Source organism: Microcebus murinus, chromosome 8, assembly GCF_040939455.1.
Source record: "Microcebus murinus isolate Inina chromosome 8, M.murinus_Inina_mat1.0, whole genome shotgun sequence".
NCBI lineage: Eukaryota > Metazoa > Chordata > Mammalia > Primates > Cheirogaleidae > Microcebus > Microcebus murinus.
The window spans coordinates 63,121,866-63,140,858 of NC_134111.1; the positions used below are offsets into that span (position 1 = coordinate 63,121,866).

The window sequence follows — 18,993 nt, forward strand, 5'->3', positions numbered from 1 at the left end:
AATTGGTTCATTGAATTCATTTATGGTTTATTGAAGACTTTGAAGGGGAGATATATTTGTTGATTTTAAAAAGTATACCACTGATTGCCAGAAGAATTATGTTTATAAATTAGATTTTTCAGCACTCCAGTAATATTAATGAAAATCAACTTTAACTCATAACTTTAATATTTTCATGCACTCAAAAAATCAAGACATGCTTTAAGTAGGTAAAACATAAATTGTTTTAATTGATCAGAATATTTTGATTATATTTTTACAGATAAATGGTGGTTTCCATTAGCAGATTAAAACCAAGAGAAAACTGAAATAAGTTCACATTTTCAAGGAAAACTATAAGCAATAAATACAGCACTATAATTACCACTACTTCTATATACAATGGATTACACTTAAACCAACACTAAATTACAGAATAGATATTTTATGAATAAATGCACTGGAAAATAAGTTTAGAAAAAGAGATTTAAATTTTTAGAAAATTAATATATGAGTTTCACAAGTAATTGCAGAATATGGCAGATCCACATTTTAAAAGCTAGAAATTCCCACACTTAGTTTCTAGATACCAAAGAAGTTTGCTTTTAAAAAGTATCAGATTTACTTTTTCTTACCAGTATAATACAAAGATCTTAATTAGCACTTTGGCTTTAGATAAGTCTAATATTTAAAAATATTACTTCTAAAAATATATGGGTACAAAATTAACACTGATTAATCATGAACTGACTGGTACACCTGAAGACTGTACAATAGATCAACCCTAGCTATAAAAGAAATCTGATCTGAATTTAATATGATAAAAACACAACAAAAATACTTGAAAATGATAATATTTTAATATAATGTTCTCTGATAATTCAATATTTTCTTACTGTCGTTTATGGTTGAGACTTGACAGTTTGTCTAGAAGAATGCTAAAATATGTGAATACTGTCAGCAAAGGATTTGAATTTGTGTCTTTGAATAATAAATGGCTAAGATTGAGTTTACTAAAAGGAATTTTTGTATAATTTAGGCAGTTGAAAGTCCAGAACAGTCTGTGTTCCTCTTTATGAAAGCTTGCTATGAAATCCATATATTTGAAACTAAATACCTTTCCATGTATAGATAAATTACATATTAAATGTATTGACTAGATCAATTAATGTTAATTTCTACCACCTTAGATAATATTTCTTGGCAATTTCAACTGACTTCTGAACTCATTATGTATTGACAGCTTAAGATACAACTTATGATGACTATTTCATTAGTTTAATCCATTTTAAGCAGATTGACACACTTCAAAAACAGATACACATAATGACTTCCAAATTGACTTTTAATAATTGTTCTTGTTCTTCAGAGATTTTAGTGAAATATAACATCAGAGAAACTGCCATTTAAATGTCACTTTAATTCATTAGCAAGGCTTTATTCCATCTTTATGTAATCCATAAGCATCTGATACCAATTCTTTCTCAATGATATATTCAAGTCTTTCAATGGTTTGTATGATAATATACAGTAACTCTATTAAAAGATTAAAACATTGTATATGATATATATTGTATTCCTCTGGTCTTTTTTTTTTCTTGAATAACCTGGGACATATATCTTCATATAGTAAAAGTCAGCAAAGTAATAGTTTAATTGTGTAAAATCCATAAGAATAGAAGACTGGCATCAGTAGTTGTTTAAAATTTCTGGATTAGAATGTGAGTTCTTCGTCAAAATAAAAAGAGAAATATGTCAAGCACACCTTGATTAAAGTGTGAATCATCAAAAAAATTCAATAAAATAATGGCCTTATATTTTTAAAATAAATATTTTATATTTTATTATAGATGTTTCTGTTTTTTCGTTCTTAAATTTCTGATGCTGGCATCTGGTTGTCTTTAAAATATTTACCAAATATAGAATTCCAGACTCTATTTTATTATAAAATCAGCCCAGACACAGTATCAGATATTAATAGGTATACATTGTTGTATTATGTATTTGCTTTTCAAAAATTACCTAAGTTGTGTGTATTTGATTTTGAAACTGTAAAATAAAATAATGGAGTATTTACAAGCTCATTTTTCACAATTTTTTTTACAAAATTCCAAGAAAATAAGAAATCTTCCATTGATTTCCTTTACTAAAATGATTGCTAATTTGTCTACACAGTAGAAATGGAAGGGGTAAAGTATCTATTTACAGATATAGGGAAACTGATTTCCTCCTACTTGTGTAGTAAGACAGGAAGTTGCTGACAAGGTGTATTTTAGCATCAACCAAGATGTCTCCCTAATGATACAGAATTAGGATTGAAGATCATATATCCTGTTCACCAAGTCTCAAAAAGGGATATGACATGGAGTATAACTGTGATGTATCAGCAAACGAATAGCTCATAGCAATTCTGCTCAATTGTTTTTCTGAAATAAAAGAGAGCCTACAGGGATAATTCACTCTGGGCCATTTGAGAAGGTAATTACAAAAAGGACTAGAGTACTTCCTGGGCAAAAATTTCAACTGCTCCAATGGAGATGGGATAAAGATTTTTAAAGCAAACAATCAAAAAACTCATTTTTCCTTCTGTCTGTAGGCCTTAGCTAGCTCTCTTCATGCAAGAAGAGTAGAATCATGCCCAATGTGTATATGAAGTTTTACAGTCACTCATTGTGAATTTATGCAGTGTTGTGCCGGAACTGGCTCACATCAGCTCACAAGAGTTAATTGGGGTTATCTTTCCTCCAATTCCACATTCAGTGATAATCAGTTCGGTAGCCTGACATCAGTCACAGTGAAAGTATTTACTGGAAAACATTATAAATCAGAAATTTTTTTCCCTGCATAGAGCTGTTTGTTATACATTTAAACACACTACTAATTTCATGTGATGCTTTTCTTTATGACATTCAAAAATTCATTTAATGTTGAAGTCTTCTGGCTGTAAAGTCATGGATTCAAGTCCTTGAGTTAGAAGTTGCACAAACCGTTAGGCAATGATATCTCTATTTTCAATCGTATAACTTTTCTGGTTTTAAGACAACATTTTCAATATCATGGAAACTTTTCCCATTTAAGTGTTCACTAGGACAGTCATGACTATAACCTGGAATGTCACTGATTGTTGACACTGTGTATGATGCACTACGGAGAGCATCTGAGTGGGAAAAACTGTTTCCAAATTGGATTTTGTATTGATTCCAGTTTCTTCTCAGAATTGCTTGAACCTGTTATTCAAAAAGAAATAATGAACAAAAGCAATCCATTAATTGAAATGAAGATACTATATTTGAAGCACAATAAAATAGGTTTTGTAGAAAAGCTTTTAAAAAATTGATGTTAGTGATTAATATTGCTTCATTTCATTATTTAATTTAAAATATTAAGTTTAGTAAACCATCTTTACATAAGGAAATATATTAAGTTACTCTAGATTCCATTAATATTTTTCATTCCATGCCTTGTCTTCAAAGCTTTGATCATGCATATGTATATATTGTTGTCAAATAGTTAATATCACAAGATTACATGTACAACATCTAGTTTTACATTAATGTCTTTATTAATAGATTGAGAAGCTAATTAGTGAGAATATAAAAGAAAAAGGAAAAGACATAAAAGAAAAAGAAGGATATAGAAAATGTAAATCCTCGTCATCATTAGCAGTAGCAGCAACCTTTTATTGAATGATTGCCATATGCCAGAAATTGTGCTATATTCTAAAAAAAGAACAAGGTATTTTTGCTCATGGAGCTTACTATCTAAAGAAAAGTATTGAATAAATAATTACAAATGGGTTGAATATTCTGAAAAAGAAGTTTAGGAATGTAACTACTCTACTTTTATGTATTTGGATCCCCCTCTGCCCAAGGAACTTGAAGTTCAATGATCTTTCTTCTCTGTTTGAAGTTTGAGATCAGGGCTGAATAGATCATGTATAGTAATGTTGGTTTTAATGAATGTAAGACATTCAGGCCATTTTCTTCATATTGGACTGATTGAGTACATAAGCTACATAGCTTCTGACTGAAAGGAAGTAGAATGTAGCTTTGTATAAAAAATTCTACATAAATGTTGAGAAGTTGACAGAAGGCAATATCTTAGCTGTGAGTCTAGTACTTATATTTTTTAAAAAGGAACAATTAAATTCAATTCTAAAAGTGAAATGCCTTTTGAAATATCTGACTGCTCTTGAAATACCTACTTTGATCAAGGTCATCACCCTATTTCTTCCTTGCAACTAAATCATCAGAGAAACCATAGAAATCCAATTTTCTGAATTGTGGTGTCTATTATAGTTAAAAGTAAAATGAATTAAAGACCTTCAAGGCCTTGTAGACTTCTGTTTGTTTATAATATTCTTTGTAAGGATGTTATATTTTTCATCTTCTCTATGACGAATATCACACCTGTTCATCAAAGCATCAAAGAGGCCACTTTTAATAAACTTTTATTAATAATGAGAAAACATTAATAGAGAAGGGTAACAAAGAAAATTATTACTGGAAGGAAAAATAGCCTGGTGTTATTAAAGATTTGAATATTTTTTCATTGTTTTATGCATGAGTGTTATATAAGTAGAAAGGCAAGTGTTTAGAAAATAGCATTACAACTTTTTATGTCCATTAACACCTGATAAGGAACCAACTTTATACTCAATCTACATCAATTAAAATATTTTAATAGAGCTTCATATAAAAATGTCACCTTGTTCTCATTAAAGAATGTATTTTCAGTTCTCAACAAATCTTTTTGCTCACTTTATAAAATATCTAGCCTCAAGTGTTATTAAATACCCCTTCTGGTGACTAGAGCCCCCAGTTTATGTTAACAGTGCACTTCTTTGTCCAAGTGCACTAGGGATGAGACGGAGGTATCTGAGCGCTTGTCAAGCCATAGTTATTTAACTAGTGAGAAATGCTAGTAGGAAGATGCTGGATAAAATGATAGTAAAATAAAAGAGACATTAAGTTAAAGGCAAGCCATTTGAACTAATATGGAAAGCAAGAAGGAAGCTAAACCCAAGTAAATGATTTTAAGAAATACATGACATAGTTGGAACCACACAAAATGAATTTGGCAGCTGTTTCTTCATATTACGAGACTGGGAAATACTAAGAGGCAATGAGACAAAAGGGGAGGGGTTATAGTATCTCTTAAGATGAGAAATGAGTCATATTCAAACAGAGATTATATCTCTAGAGATGAAGAAAAGGGGACAGATTTTAGAGATGTTGTGAAGAACTGAAGGATTTGGTAACAACCTGGCTCAAAGATTTTGTATTATTATAATTTTCTGATGCCAAAATGTTCTCAATTTTAGGACATGGCAGAAGATCAAGGTTCTGTGTCTCTTTTGCTTACACAGACAGAGTGTAACGGGAGTGTTAGGCAATTAGTTTAGATATTCCCTGGGCACTCGTTCTAAATAAAAGGGCCAACTTCAGATTTTGAGTCCAATATGATTAATGTTCCTGTTTGTACATGTATTTTTGGAAATGAGTGATTTGACAAATCTAATAATGAATCTATAATATACTGAATATCTAGTGAGGATGGAGCATGGTGCTAAAAACTTCACATTCCCTAGCTTACATTAATCCTTGAGAGACTTGTATAAGGACCTTGCTTTTATTTCTGTTTGAGAAAAAGGTTGACACAGACTTCTGAAAGTTCTGAGCAATGTCAGGAAGAAAGTGGCATCTTTGGTATTTAAATACATTGCCATGTTCAGTCTACAGTGCTCCCTGTCACAAATTATTATGCCAGTGATTATGTTTTGAATGTTTAAAAATTATACTTTATAAAAATAAAATCTGTTGCTGTAGATACAGAGGTATACCTTTCATATTTTATGCATATTCTTTGGCACATTGTCCATATCACTCTCATGTGTCTTTAATTGTTCCATCCTATATAGGCAGCATATGGATTGTCTAATTCAGTGTAGACTACAATAAATCTGTAGAGGCATATAAAAATGCTATTTAAATTTTATTTTCCAAACAAGTGATTTGCTTAATTGCATTCTCTATCTATACTTCTCACTGAATTCAGTAAAACAGTTTTTCATCCTCTGCATAACAAAAGAATCATGGAAGTACCACTGAAAGGTATGAAATATAGTCCACTATGTTTGGCAGTTCTACACCCCATTGTAAATAAATAAACATATAAAATAAATACCTATATTTTGAAATTAAAATATATTTTAATTAAAATCAAATATTGACTCTTATTATATGCCAAGAGAAGTAAAAAATTACTTAAACAAAGGAAAACAATAGTTTACAGGTTTTCATGATGTGTACATGAATTCCAAGGTTTATTGTTTTATAAGAATGGTTGTCATAAGTTATACCAAGTGGTTCCGTATGTTCCCCATCTGCACTTGATCTTAGCTTAAAGGCCGAAAAGTGATCTTATGTTCCCCATTTGAAACTTTGCGATAAGCTTCACATATATCAAACATCCATGTCTCACTCAGTTGCTATCTGGTTTTCTACACTTTGTTCAATTCTGCCAAAATCCTCCTACAGGTTAAAATTTGTCAAGTAGATTAAAAACATCTAAAGGTCTAAGTCAAACCACTGAGCACAATTGTGCTGTGAAAACACAATTCATATGCATAGAAAATATGGTGCCAGTTTTTAAAATGCCTGAAAACTTCCCAAGTGGGAAAGCCTTGGATAAAAATCTAGAACTATCCAAGAGCACACTGCCATGGTATGAATTAGAGCACACTATTTTAAATTTCATAACCTACTTCATATCCTCCCTGTATAACTGACAGTTTATTTTTTTTAATCCTTTAGTATCTACCATAAAACTGTTTCAAAAAGCCACATTGTGGGACAGAGAAATAAAAGAGGGAAGATGAGTGGATCCTAATTATTATTAGAGTATATGTTCTATGAAGTTAAGGATTGCCTAACACTGTACCTGGGACAAAGTCCAGATTTAGTAGGACTCAAAGGGCAGGTCAAAAGACCAGATGTATAAAATTCACCGATGAAATACTTCAAAGTGAGGCTGATTTTTCCCTAGGTTTGAACTCCAGTATGACCTGGGCTGTTTAGAGAGTTACAGCTATAAAAAGAGATTCTGTGGTTCTTTTTCCTAATAGATATGGAATTTGAAATAGCTGTTTCTGGGGAATTTATGATTTTATCTTATTTTTAAAAAGAAAATATATGTCATAAATATAGAATGATAGAAGGAATAAAACCAATTGCCATACCTCTCCATTAAAGAAGCAGAAAATTGTAGAGACCAGAAGACCCTGTAAAAGAAAAACAGAATGATCTGAATCCAAATGGAAAAGATACATGTATTTGTAACCAACTTGCTGTATGAATGATCAAGAATAAAACCGAAGCTATATGGAAATTTAGTACCAAATTTCTCAAGCTGCCTTCTTGTCAAGAATGCCATACCTGAAAGTGCATAAGGATATGCATGATGTAGTCATAAACCTCCTCTGCAATTTTTCCTTCAGGTCTCCATGGAATCAGCACAAATTCAATGCCAAGCAATGGCACCAGGATAAGAGTAGCTCTCACAGCTTTCATATAGAGATTGGATTCCGCTTGGTGTGTAACTTTTAACTTGGTGATGAGAACACGTACAATATTCAATAGAAAAAAAAGATTCACCTAAAAAGTAAATAAAATGGCATATGAAAATTATATCATTTAATATTAAGAAATCTTATTGAAGATCACCAATCTTACAAATCTTAGAATATTTTAATGTATAAGAATATTTTCTATTAGTATATTTATCTAAGATATTAATTTATATTTCTAGAATTGTGATTTATTTAATAAGTACATCAATTTTAAAGAACTTAAGTTTTAGAAAAATTAAGTTAGGGTAGAATTATTGTGGAACACATTCAGTTAAGAAATATTTGAGTGTTTTTCTCAGCTCATTTGCTCATGCAATTTTTTAAAATTTTTTCCATGGTCCAAAAACTAAAGCTTTTGAACATTTTCATCTCAAAGAAAAGAACTGTTTATAGCAAATTCTAATTTTTAAAGCATCACCTCTTTATCAGTATCCTTATGACATACTTTCCAAATATGTATTATATCATAATAACCATTTTCATCTTTTGGGGACAATAATCCTAACAATCACTCTCTAAAATAGTACTGTAATCCTCTTTATCCTTATGAGAAGACTGAGTCATACAAGTGAACCAGCTTATATTAAACCTAGACTATCCTGAGTTAAAATCATTTGGTATCCCATAGGGCCTTATGTTAGTTACTTTCTGTAATTACATATTTACTATTTATTGTGCCTTGACAACTTTCCCCAAGAGGCAACATTCCTATTGAAAGAGAGACATAAAACTTTGAAAACACAGTGTGATTGAGGAAACAGGGTCCTGCTGAAATATTAATACATTTATCTCTCTCTCTCTCTCTCTCTCTCTCTCTCTCTCTCTCTCTCTGCTACTACTCTTTCTTATTTTCACCCAAGTCAACATCTTTTACGTTTGTCCATTTCTCTGTGCCCATTTCCATTCCTTATGCCTTCCATAGGATTATGGACATTAACTCCAAAAGAATCCATAGCAGCTAATTGCTATTCTCTTTCCTTTTTTCTCATCCTGATTTCTAGCATCTGCCCTTAGTTTAATGATCTTAAAATTTCAAACTCTAAACCAATATGTAGTTTATATCCATACCCTTTAATAAACTGTAAAAATAATGGTAATGTCTAATTTAATATAGAAAAGAATTAGCAAATAACATACATTTGCTAATTTAAGGCATGTGTTATGAAAATAACTGGGCATAGAAATAGTCCACTACTATACTTAGAGAATTCAATGGAACATATGCTTTAAAAATATATAGCTCACTATAATCCTGATGGAAACACATCTATAAAAAGTAGTATGTTTATAGACACAGGAATGTGATAAAGACAAAAGCAGAATAAGCCATTTTAACAGATGTAAGAATAAAATGTGACAAATCAACATGTCAGCTGTTATTCCACCCATCGTAATGTATTCCGTCCCTAAGCATTCACTGCTGTTCTAAACGTTTTCACTAAATTAAAATTAGTACCAGTCCATAGGAGAAAGATAATCTTTTATTTCTTATAAATTTAGAATGTGAATATTTTACAATCCCAACATACAAAATCATAAATTATATAAACAGTAAAAATGTTGCAATGTAGATCCCTATTATATGAAAATTTCTTAAATGTAAAGTGCTTATCCAAAATGGCAAGTCTGATGTAAAATATGACAATAGAAAGTAAAAATCAGAATTGACAATGGAGTTAATCCTTCTGTTAGCTATTCTATAAATAGTTGTGTTACAGTGAATTGGATGCTATTTTCTATGTTATTTTCCACATACCATAGTTTGGAGAATTATGATCCTTTCATCCTACTTCATTTTGTGTAAATACTTTCACTTATTTTAAAGAGAAATAGAACAATAATTTTGAATTTTTCTATTCTTCATTCTCAAAGTTGACTTGGACAGGCTTTTCCAAGGATTGTGTTTGCTGGTGTTAAATTTTGCATTTGCTAGGTGCTTTTACTTTCAGAACCTCTCTGATTTAGGAGTTTGAGTCACATAACTCTCTGTGCAGTCACATCTTTTATAATAAAATATTGCCTGGTATTTGTTAAAGAAGCTCCTAGGTGGCCCAAACGAAGCATCTTAATTTCTTTGAGCTCTCCTCAGAACAGAAACATGGTATTATGCATAAATTACAAGTGAAGAAACTTTTTGGAGAATTTATTCTATTACAGGCACTGTGCTAATCACTTAGCAGAAAATATCTCATTTAATCTTTATAATACGCTGGAGGTTTGTATTATTATTCTTTCACTACAGATGAAAAAATATAGTCATAGAGAGGTTAAAAACAAAACAAAATAGAACTTGGTTTGAGATACATAGCTAGGAGTGGCAGAGCCAGGATTCAGTGCTGGCTCTTTGAATACCAAAATTACAAAGCCAGGCAGTTTCAGCGTACAGCTTGAGCACAGTGTGTCAAACATGTTCTTACTATGTGGAAGGAATAAAAGAAGGAAGTATTTCTGCCTTTGAAATTTTCACTACAATCTACATTAAAGTATATGAAAGTTTTCATAAAGGGCATAAAAAATTTCATGAGAATGGCTTAATGATGACATATTTTTAGAATGGCTTGAACAGTGTTCTAATATAACCATGTATTAAACTGCAGCTAGCAAATATAGTAAAATAATAGAAGAATATTTTATAATAGAGTCTGAAAACAAGAGTCAGAAAGCTTTGAATTTTAGATGAGAAATATACCATCTTTTAAAATATTAATATGCAATTTAATACCAGCTGTAATTGAAGTATCACTCTTAGAGACTGTAATTGCATTATGATCTCTAATACTCTATGAGAGAAAGCATGCTAATTTGTATTAATTTATTTCCCCATTCAAATAGTTTAATAAAAGAATTGAATGTGACTATTGTTTCTCTGTAACCACACTAACAATGTCCAATTGGTGCACTCATATTAAGTGCTGCTTATTATAATAATAAAATGGTTTAAGCGATAATCTCTTTTGTTAAATTAAAACCTTTTCTTTATTGGAATGTTATTCCTATATAGGTATGTTGGCTTTTCTTGTGTGCCCTGCCACTTTACTAGATCCACCCTCAGTTTTGCTTTGTGCTTTGTGCTTTGAAGCTAATGACTGTGGACTGCCTCATTACCCAGGCTTTCTTGCCTTCTCACATTTGTTGTATGGGCTAATGGGAAGAACCAAGAGTTCAGAGCATGGGAAGAGAGAAAAGCTTGAGCATTTGTTTCTGTTGCTTCTTCCCTGCCAGGCTGTGGTTTTGGTGTAGATGTTTTCCTCTACCTAAGGCCAAAACTCTTATTGGGTGACTCTTCTCAATGCTCATCCAACTCTAGTAATGCTGCTTTGTCTGTCCTCTTTTTGGGTCTAGCCATGATAACAGATTCCCACTGTCAGTCCTGAAGGCTCACTATCCCTTTTGGATTAGTTCTTTTGCCTTTCCTGCCCACAAATCATTAAACTCTATGCATTTAAGCACTGTGAATACGTCATCTATGTCCCCTGGGATCCTAAAGGATATCATAGGCCAGGTGATTCAGGCAATGTAGTTGAAATGTGAGCAATGATGAAGAAAGGAGACTTTTAAGAATTATACATACCAGTAAAGCAGCACAAATTGGGCCATGGATAATGTAGAGGAGATGGGTATCAGAACTGATCCAGCAACTAGGGGGAAAATAGGGACATTAGGTTGAAAATTTTTATTTTATTTAGTACCAATAAAAATCATAAAGAGAGATTATCTTACTTGTCATTGTAATATAAGCTTCTGGCAATGGCATGAATGCAAGCGGGAAGCAGTGGAAATCCTGTAAATATCAAATAAAAAGAAAATAAATTGAAACTTTCCATATAGATTGAACTTTTAAAATATTTAATGAAATGTGAAACTCAAAGATATTAGTAAAAAATCTAGGCACCATATATTTATAGAGTAAATATTATCTGTGCAGTAAAGCAATAACCATGATAAACTGTTAGATATTTATATTTTATGTTTTATGTGTATATATATGTATACATTTTCTTCTAATACAAGTCATTTTGAATCAGTGGACTCTAGAGCTTAAGTTCATAAATGTGCTGCCTAAGCTGTAAGGCTTAGAAGAAATTTAGTATGCATATGCTTTCTGTGAGAAGGCATTGGCCAATATTTGGTAGATTATCAGATATAGGAAGAAGCTGAGATTGATGAGAACTTCCACTCCAGAGAAAGATTAATCCTAAGGAATTATCTGAAGAAGAAGAGAAGGAAGAGAAAGAAACTGTTTATGTACCAAAAATTTTTCAGGTTTTAAACACTCTAAATCAGATCCTTCAAATATGAAATGAAGAAATGCTTTATAAATGTAACCAGAATGTACTAAAGTTTGTGTGTCTGTTTATATATCTCTCAGATGATGGATAGATGATAGATAACTGAAATTTTAGTTTTGTTTCTGAAAACTAGACCTGTTGAACTCATTTTCTGCATTTTACACTTGGCATAATTCTAGTTGTTTTTTTAATGTGCCAGAAATATATTACCATTTGCTTTGTGAGTATCATCATGTCAGGAGATTGTGTGTAAAAAAACAGATCTTTTGCATGCTTTTATTCAATGAATGATTCAATTACTCTTATAAAATGACAATTAAAAATATTTTTAGAATGGAACTTCAAAGCTATTTAAGCCCAATGCATTCATTTTACACATGACAAAGAAGAAGATTTGAAACATTGCAAAGACTAGCTCCCTAACTCATGGTTCTAACTCTATTATTTTAATCATTACATATTCTGCCAAGATACACGTTTTCCTTGGAATATTAAATAGAAAAAAGACATTATTAATTGACTTGTGACTACTGAAAACAATGAGTCAGTGACACTTTGCTTTAAATATTTCAACTTAAGCAATAAGCAAAGATTAATCACCTGATATTATTTAAAAAAGATTAATCATACATATATTTGTATGTACAAAGGAAGCTTGCATCTTCCTAAAGCTTTCTTAATAAGTTGAATCAGCAGATGTGTATAATGGCACTTACCCCAGCCAAGAAAATAATACCACATCAAGTGTTGCTTCTCGGCAAACACGGCCACCACGATGAGTGTGTGTAGGTAAATGCCTTCACAGAGCATCCAAAAGTAATTACAGCCCATCAAGTAAAGATGAATGAACTGGGATACTTTGCAACTAACCTGTGAGAAAAAGAAGCAATATTTAGTTGCTTCTGAATTCACATGTAAGACAATAGTCTAGTTCAGGAAATAAGGAATTTTCTTTTCTCTACACAAAATCTTATACACTAATGATTCAGATTTGCAGAATGTCAACCTTCATACTCATCTAATGCTGCCCCAAAAGTTTTTAGCCACAGACTCCAAAGATTTATAATGGTATATCTATCAGAAAAGGTATAAATTACAAATCTACTTCATTTAATAGAATCTGTATATTACCAATGTGTTTTGGTTATTATGAAGTTATAAAAGTTTCATACATTAATAATTACATTCATTTGCATCTATTTTAATTATGTCATCATGAATTCCTTGATTGTTGTGTTCTGTTGGGAAAAAATATTAATAATTTTAGAACCAAATCATTAAAAGTCTGTATCTTTTAATGTAGAAAGTTATGGAAAGTTTTGCATACTACGTGTTAGCTGTGCAAATTCTTATTAAATAATAATCTAATAAGTCCATCTGTTATCCTATGCAAATATGGGGTTTGAAAGTTTCATGCAAGTAAAAAAGAAAAATTATAGTTTCCCTTCCTCTTTTTCTGAGGTCTCTTTTTTTTCTATTCTTCAAGAGGCAGGAAGAGGGAGGTTCAAACATGGGGTAAAGAAAACACAAAGGAATGAGACAGACTTTACTCCCCTAACATGGGAAATAGATTTAAAGCTCTTCCAGAAATAAATGGCCAATTACTCCCATCAGCTCTAGTTTCCACTCTGGAACTCAGTAAATAATTTAGTGACAATTTGTATTATTTTTGAAATAATTTTTTTTTCACTAAAAAGAAAGTTGGAAAGACAATGCACTGGAAAACAAATAGTGGATCATCATAGTATAGTAATAATATTTGCAAAGGAGTTAGCTTAAAAATATATTTACATATATTGTTTTATTTAATCTATCCTGTTAGGTGTGCATTATCACTAGCCATATATTTTATAGGTAAAAAGCTGAGTACTGAAAAAGTTAAATGATTTGCTAATTTGATTGTGATTTGATTACACATTAATCAAAGCTACATCCTGAACATAATTCTTATAATTCCAATGTTGTTTTCACTACTATACACACTGCCTCCTGACCAAAGGATATTTATAAAACCTATCCTTCATTAAATTCATCTGTAGAATGCATTACATTAATTTTTTTTTTTTTTTTTTTTTTGAGACAGAGTCTCACTTTGTTGCCCAGGCTAGAGTGAGTGCCGTGGCGTCAGCCTAGCTCACAGCAACCTCAAACTCCTGGGCTCGAGTGATCCTTCTGCCTCAGCCTCCCGGGTAGCTGGGACTACAGCCATGCGCCACCATGCCCGGCTAATTTTTTTTTTTATATGTATATCAGTTGGCCCATTAATTTCTTTCTATTTATAGTAGAGACGGGGTCTCGCTCTTGCTCAGGCTGGTTTTGAACTCCTGACCTTGAGCAATCCGCCCGCCTCGGCCTCCCAAGAGCTAGGATTACAGGCGTGAGCCACAGCGCCCGGCCCATTACATTAATTTTTAAATGATGTGCCTTTATGTGCAACACATTAAAGTTCTCCCAAAGGTAAAAATGAATTATTAAACTATATATGTATATAAATAGAAAAATAAATTTCAGCTTCAAATTATATATATTTTTAGATATTTATATCTAATCAGGCTTCTAATTCTTGATTTCATTTAAAAATTAATCCATACACTATTATGACAAAAAGAATTTTCAGCATGCTTCAGAAAAAATATTTCTATGCAGGGTATTGGTGATATAAACAACCAATAAATTTTTCCAAAATAACTACACTTCAATCTATAATTTATGTATTAAACATGTCCTGGTATATAAATATGAGATTTAGAATTTCTTGCTCTGCAACTTTATAATCAAACTCTGAATTGTTGTGGCTTGGAGAAATTTACTCTAAAATGGCAGACCATTGGCTAGTTTTTTTTATATTGCTAATTATACCCCAGTGTGTTTCCTAACCTAGTGACTTTAGAGTGGAACATATACAAGATTAAGCAATCCGGATACACATGTGCAAACAATGCAGGGAATTTTAGAATTTTGGAAATTCCCCTAAAAACACACATAAAACATAGATGAGAGTGTTGTTTATTGACCCATTGGGTGAAAATTCCTTCCTTTCCCTGACTTCAGTTACTAGATAACTTATTCTTGGAAAAAAAAAAATAACACTGTATACACACACATATCCATATAAAAAACTGTTGTAGATATACTATAAAGATTATGAAAGTAGATGATTTTAAAAGTTTGAATGTATGTATATGTATGCAGACATTTTAATTTAAACATATTTACATATGCATTTAGCTTGCACAAAATACATAAATTTGATAAATAAATTTTAAATTGTTTTAACATATGTCATGTAAGGAAACAATTTATAAATGTTTATTGAAATTGTGAACTTTGTAGCTCTTTTTAAAATTTCATACTGTGAAGTTTACTGTCATGTATAGATTTATAATTCTTTTCCTGGTTTTATTGACTTTTTAAAGTGGCCTGATACCAAAAATTCAATTTAATTTAAATTTACCATTTTTATATACTGTTTTTTCCTAACTGTACAGTTAATTGCTTTGATTTTTTTCCATTGGATTGAGTAAACATTATGTAGCCATAAACTTATGTTTATGTCCCATTAACAGTAGGACTCTACAGCCATAAAATGAGGTGAAGATATGTGTAACACATATAAATAATTGAAAGTAAAGAAATGTGTTACTCTTTTTGATGTTTACTTTTTATATTTTGGGGGAATTTGAGAAAATTTACCTTTCTAGATTGGAATATATCTACGTATACTCTCTCCATGTCAGACCTTAAAATATATGTGCACTTAATTACTTATATAATATGTATATCAACATATCAGCACCCTCTGTCTTTCCCCACTAGCTCTTGAACCTAAGTACATAATCTGTTTTACTTACAGGATTTGTGGCTACTAAGGCCTGGTTGTTGGCCACAGCAGTGAGATGAATGATTGTTACACTAGAGTTACAAACAAAGGAGAAGAACAGATTCTTGTGCAAGGTAAGCCTTTGGCAACTTAGGCTCCTAAAAGGCAAGAAAAACAAAGTGTGTTGACATTATTAAATGCTTTTCAATAATCATCATTCAAATAAGATAGATTACCAATGTATAGCAGCTGTTCTAATTTTGGAAAAATTTTTTCTCACCAAGATTCACTCATTTTAAAATATTTATTTGAGAAAATATATAATTCCCTAAAATCTTAAGACAAATAGATTGCTTTAATAGAGGTAGACATACATAGGAGTAAGAAATTTGCCTATACAACGCCTTCATATAGTTTTTTTCTGATGATTTCTGAACATGATTAATATTTTAATTCATTATGCAAATGCAGAAACTAGGATTTAGTGAAGTTAGCTGATCAAAAAATGTGCAGCTAATTAATTTGAACACTTTTTGCCTGTCAGATTCTCACATGGGTAATATTCTTTTTATTATAATGTATAGCTTGTTCTATACTATAGCCTGTGTGTTTTGTGGTGGTGGTGGTAGTGATTATGCAGGCCAACTCTGAGAAAGACAGCGTGTATTTAGAATAGATGAATTGATAAAAATATAGATGTAGCAACCAATGAGATCTATTCAGCTTTAGTGAATTGTTCTAATTGGCCCAGCTGTGCATAAGATATAAAATAGTGTCAACTTAATAGAGTTCCTATTGTATAAAACAAAAGAGAAGAATTGGTTGTGTGGCGTTTACAGAGAAGTAAATTTCAGGAAATAGTGTCATTGATGATAAGTGATGCAGTTCTTCAGACTGAATTCACATCCACTTAGCATGGCTGTCCATATGTAATTGCCTTGACCATGCTTAAGCACTACTTTCTTTGTTAAGCATTTACTCAAAGGCTTATTATGGATAAAGTTTTAAAATAATATAATGCAATCTTCTTAAAGGTGAATACTTAACATCAAGTGCAAACACATATGTAGGAAGGAAACACCTAAAATCTCATTTTGTATGTTTTATAAAATTAAAACTTCATATCATTCAAACCAAATATTTCTACTTTGGAAACTTTAAAAAGACTTTTACTTAATTTTATAACTATATCCTCTTATCCTAAATAGACTGTGTTCCTAGAATATTAGAATTAAGATGGGATGCCACGGTGTTCTATATTTAGAAATGCAAAATTTAGGTTATTATTGAATCAGAAATTTTTTCCAGCTATAAGTCTGTAATTCTACGTATGCTCCAGTATTTTACAAAACCAAAAAGTTAATTCAATCCAAATCAATATGGATTGTGAGTACACGCCTTCTATAAAGGTATGTGTTATTAGGGGAGACTTCTATGAAAGCCTTCATGAACAAGATGGCTCTTGGAATGATTGTTAAGTATGAGTAAGACAGTCATGTACTAACAAGTACATGAAATCTGGCTGGAATCCATCAAAACAGAAACAAATGAGAAGAGCTAGTATTTTTATATTAAGGAGTTGTTCACTTTGACTTGATTTTGCAATATGTAGAAGGAATGAGAGGCAGGCAGGAATCAAACCTTATCTACAGAGTATTGATGATATTTTATGGAAAAGAAAAATTTTTGAAAGTTTTAACAAAGAAATGGTAGGATTCCTGTTATTATTTGAGAAAATTCAACATCAGGAGAAGGACAGCCCTATTTTTGATAAAATGCCATAGCAGCAACATGATTATTTTGTGTTCACTGAGCGTGAAGAGAATTGGTGAATATGAGAAAAGGTCTAGTAAAGAATATTCTTTGTAAATCAGTTATATTATGTATGGCTTATTTCTGTAATTTGTCAATCTTCTATGATGAAAGTTATGAACATATAAAATCTGCCCACATGGTCTTATTTTAAAATGCCTGCTTTGAGCTTACCCTGTGTCTACGGAGTGCCAAGTTTTGTTTAGGGAGGAATTGCTTTCTCATGAAATAAGTACTTTTTTAATAACAGAATTTAAGTAACATAGTTACTTAAATAATAGGAAAAAAAAGTGTTTTTCTTAACTGGACAATTTTGCCCTTTTCTGCTGATCACACTTAAGTCCATTGGTTAAGACATGCAGATATATATATATATTGTTGTATATATATATATATATATATATATATATATATATATAACAAAAATTCATAGTTTTCAAATTGTGACCAAAAGACCGGGAAGGTTTGCTTAGATAGCAAATATGACATATTTGTAAGGAATACATTGGAATCAAGGAAAACAAACATTAAAGAAGACTTTCAAAAATAGTAATGCGTAATAGAAATAAGAGCTGAAATACAGGAGCTAGGAACATAATACAAACGTTTATAATTATAGGTTTATATTAATAATATTCACATGTGAAAAGATTGGAGGTAGTAAAATAAAATGCTAACTGTATTTGAAAAAAAATTAATTTTCTTTGTGTACACTTAAATGAGCTTCTATGATGGTTTGTGTTTCTGTTTCTCTCAGAATTCTCTGTTTTCTCATGACCCTGTACCCACCTCAAACTGTCTTGAAAGAAAAGTACTTAAAAATGAGTTGCTAGTATATATTCTCTTCTAAAAATGTGATTATTGTGAGTATAGCCACAAAAAAGTAGCCTCCTATTCTGGTACTATGTGATAAAATGTTATACTGCATTTCCCTCTTTTAGACTTAATGTCAATATGGGCAAAGTTTTGAAATAATAATAGAATGAAATCCAATTGAAATGAACTTAATATTTAATATCAAAACAAAAATACTTAATATGCATTAAGTTATTTCATTACAAAGACATACAAGTTTATTTTGAGTGTTTAAAAAAATTACCTAGATTGACCATATTTTTTGGATTATCTACCCTATGTAACTCAAACCTAAGACTTCTGCTTTGTCAACAGTGATATCCAGGTTAGCTGTCCAAATTGTAATAAACTGGACCATTGCCAAATCACTTCATTTTGGGTTGTATAAATATATCCTACTGTCTAAAGTATTAATCTTTTGTTTTAGTTTCTTCCATTTCTGCCTCCAGGCGCTGTGTAACTTAAACAAATGCTGGCAGATGCTATCTGACATATGATTTCTATCAATGCGTAGTGGTAAAAATGGCTCAGATTTTTCTAGTGATGCATATTGTTTTCTTCTAAACATATTCCTTAACACATGTAAGTGGCTTGGTACAAATAAAATC

General features: G+C 31.1%; 1 protein-coding gene across 2 annotated transcripts in view; it reads right to left on the minus strand.

The window, feature by feature from the left end:
- Positions 1–200: 200 nt before the first annotated feature.
- The window catches only part of CALCRL (calcitonin receptor like receptor), a 104,074-nt gene continuing 85,281 nt past the window's right edge, over positions 201–18,993 (minus strand). For both annotated transcript variants that reach the window (XM_012779475.2, XM_012779474.3), the window contains 7 exons: positions 15,750–15,876; positions 12,615–12,768; positions 11,330–11,390; positions 11,181–11,247; positions 7,416–7,634; positions 7,220–7,261; positions 201–3,206 (listed from right to left, as the gene is read on the minus strand). In XM_012779475.2, the coding sequence (XP_012634929.1) occupies positions 2,991–3,206; positions 7,220–7,261; positions 7,416–7,634; positions 11,181–11,247; positions 11,330–11,390; positions 12,615–12,768; positions 15,750–15,876 (886 nt within the window). In that variant the 3' untranslated portion in view covers positions 201–2,990. The remainder of the gene's footprint in view (positions 3,207–7,219; positions 7,262–7,415; positions 7,635–11,180; positions 11,248–11,329; positions 11,391–12,614; positions 12,769–15,749; positions 15,877–18,993) is intronic.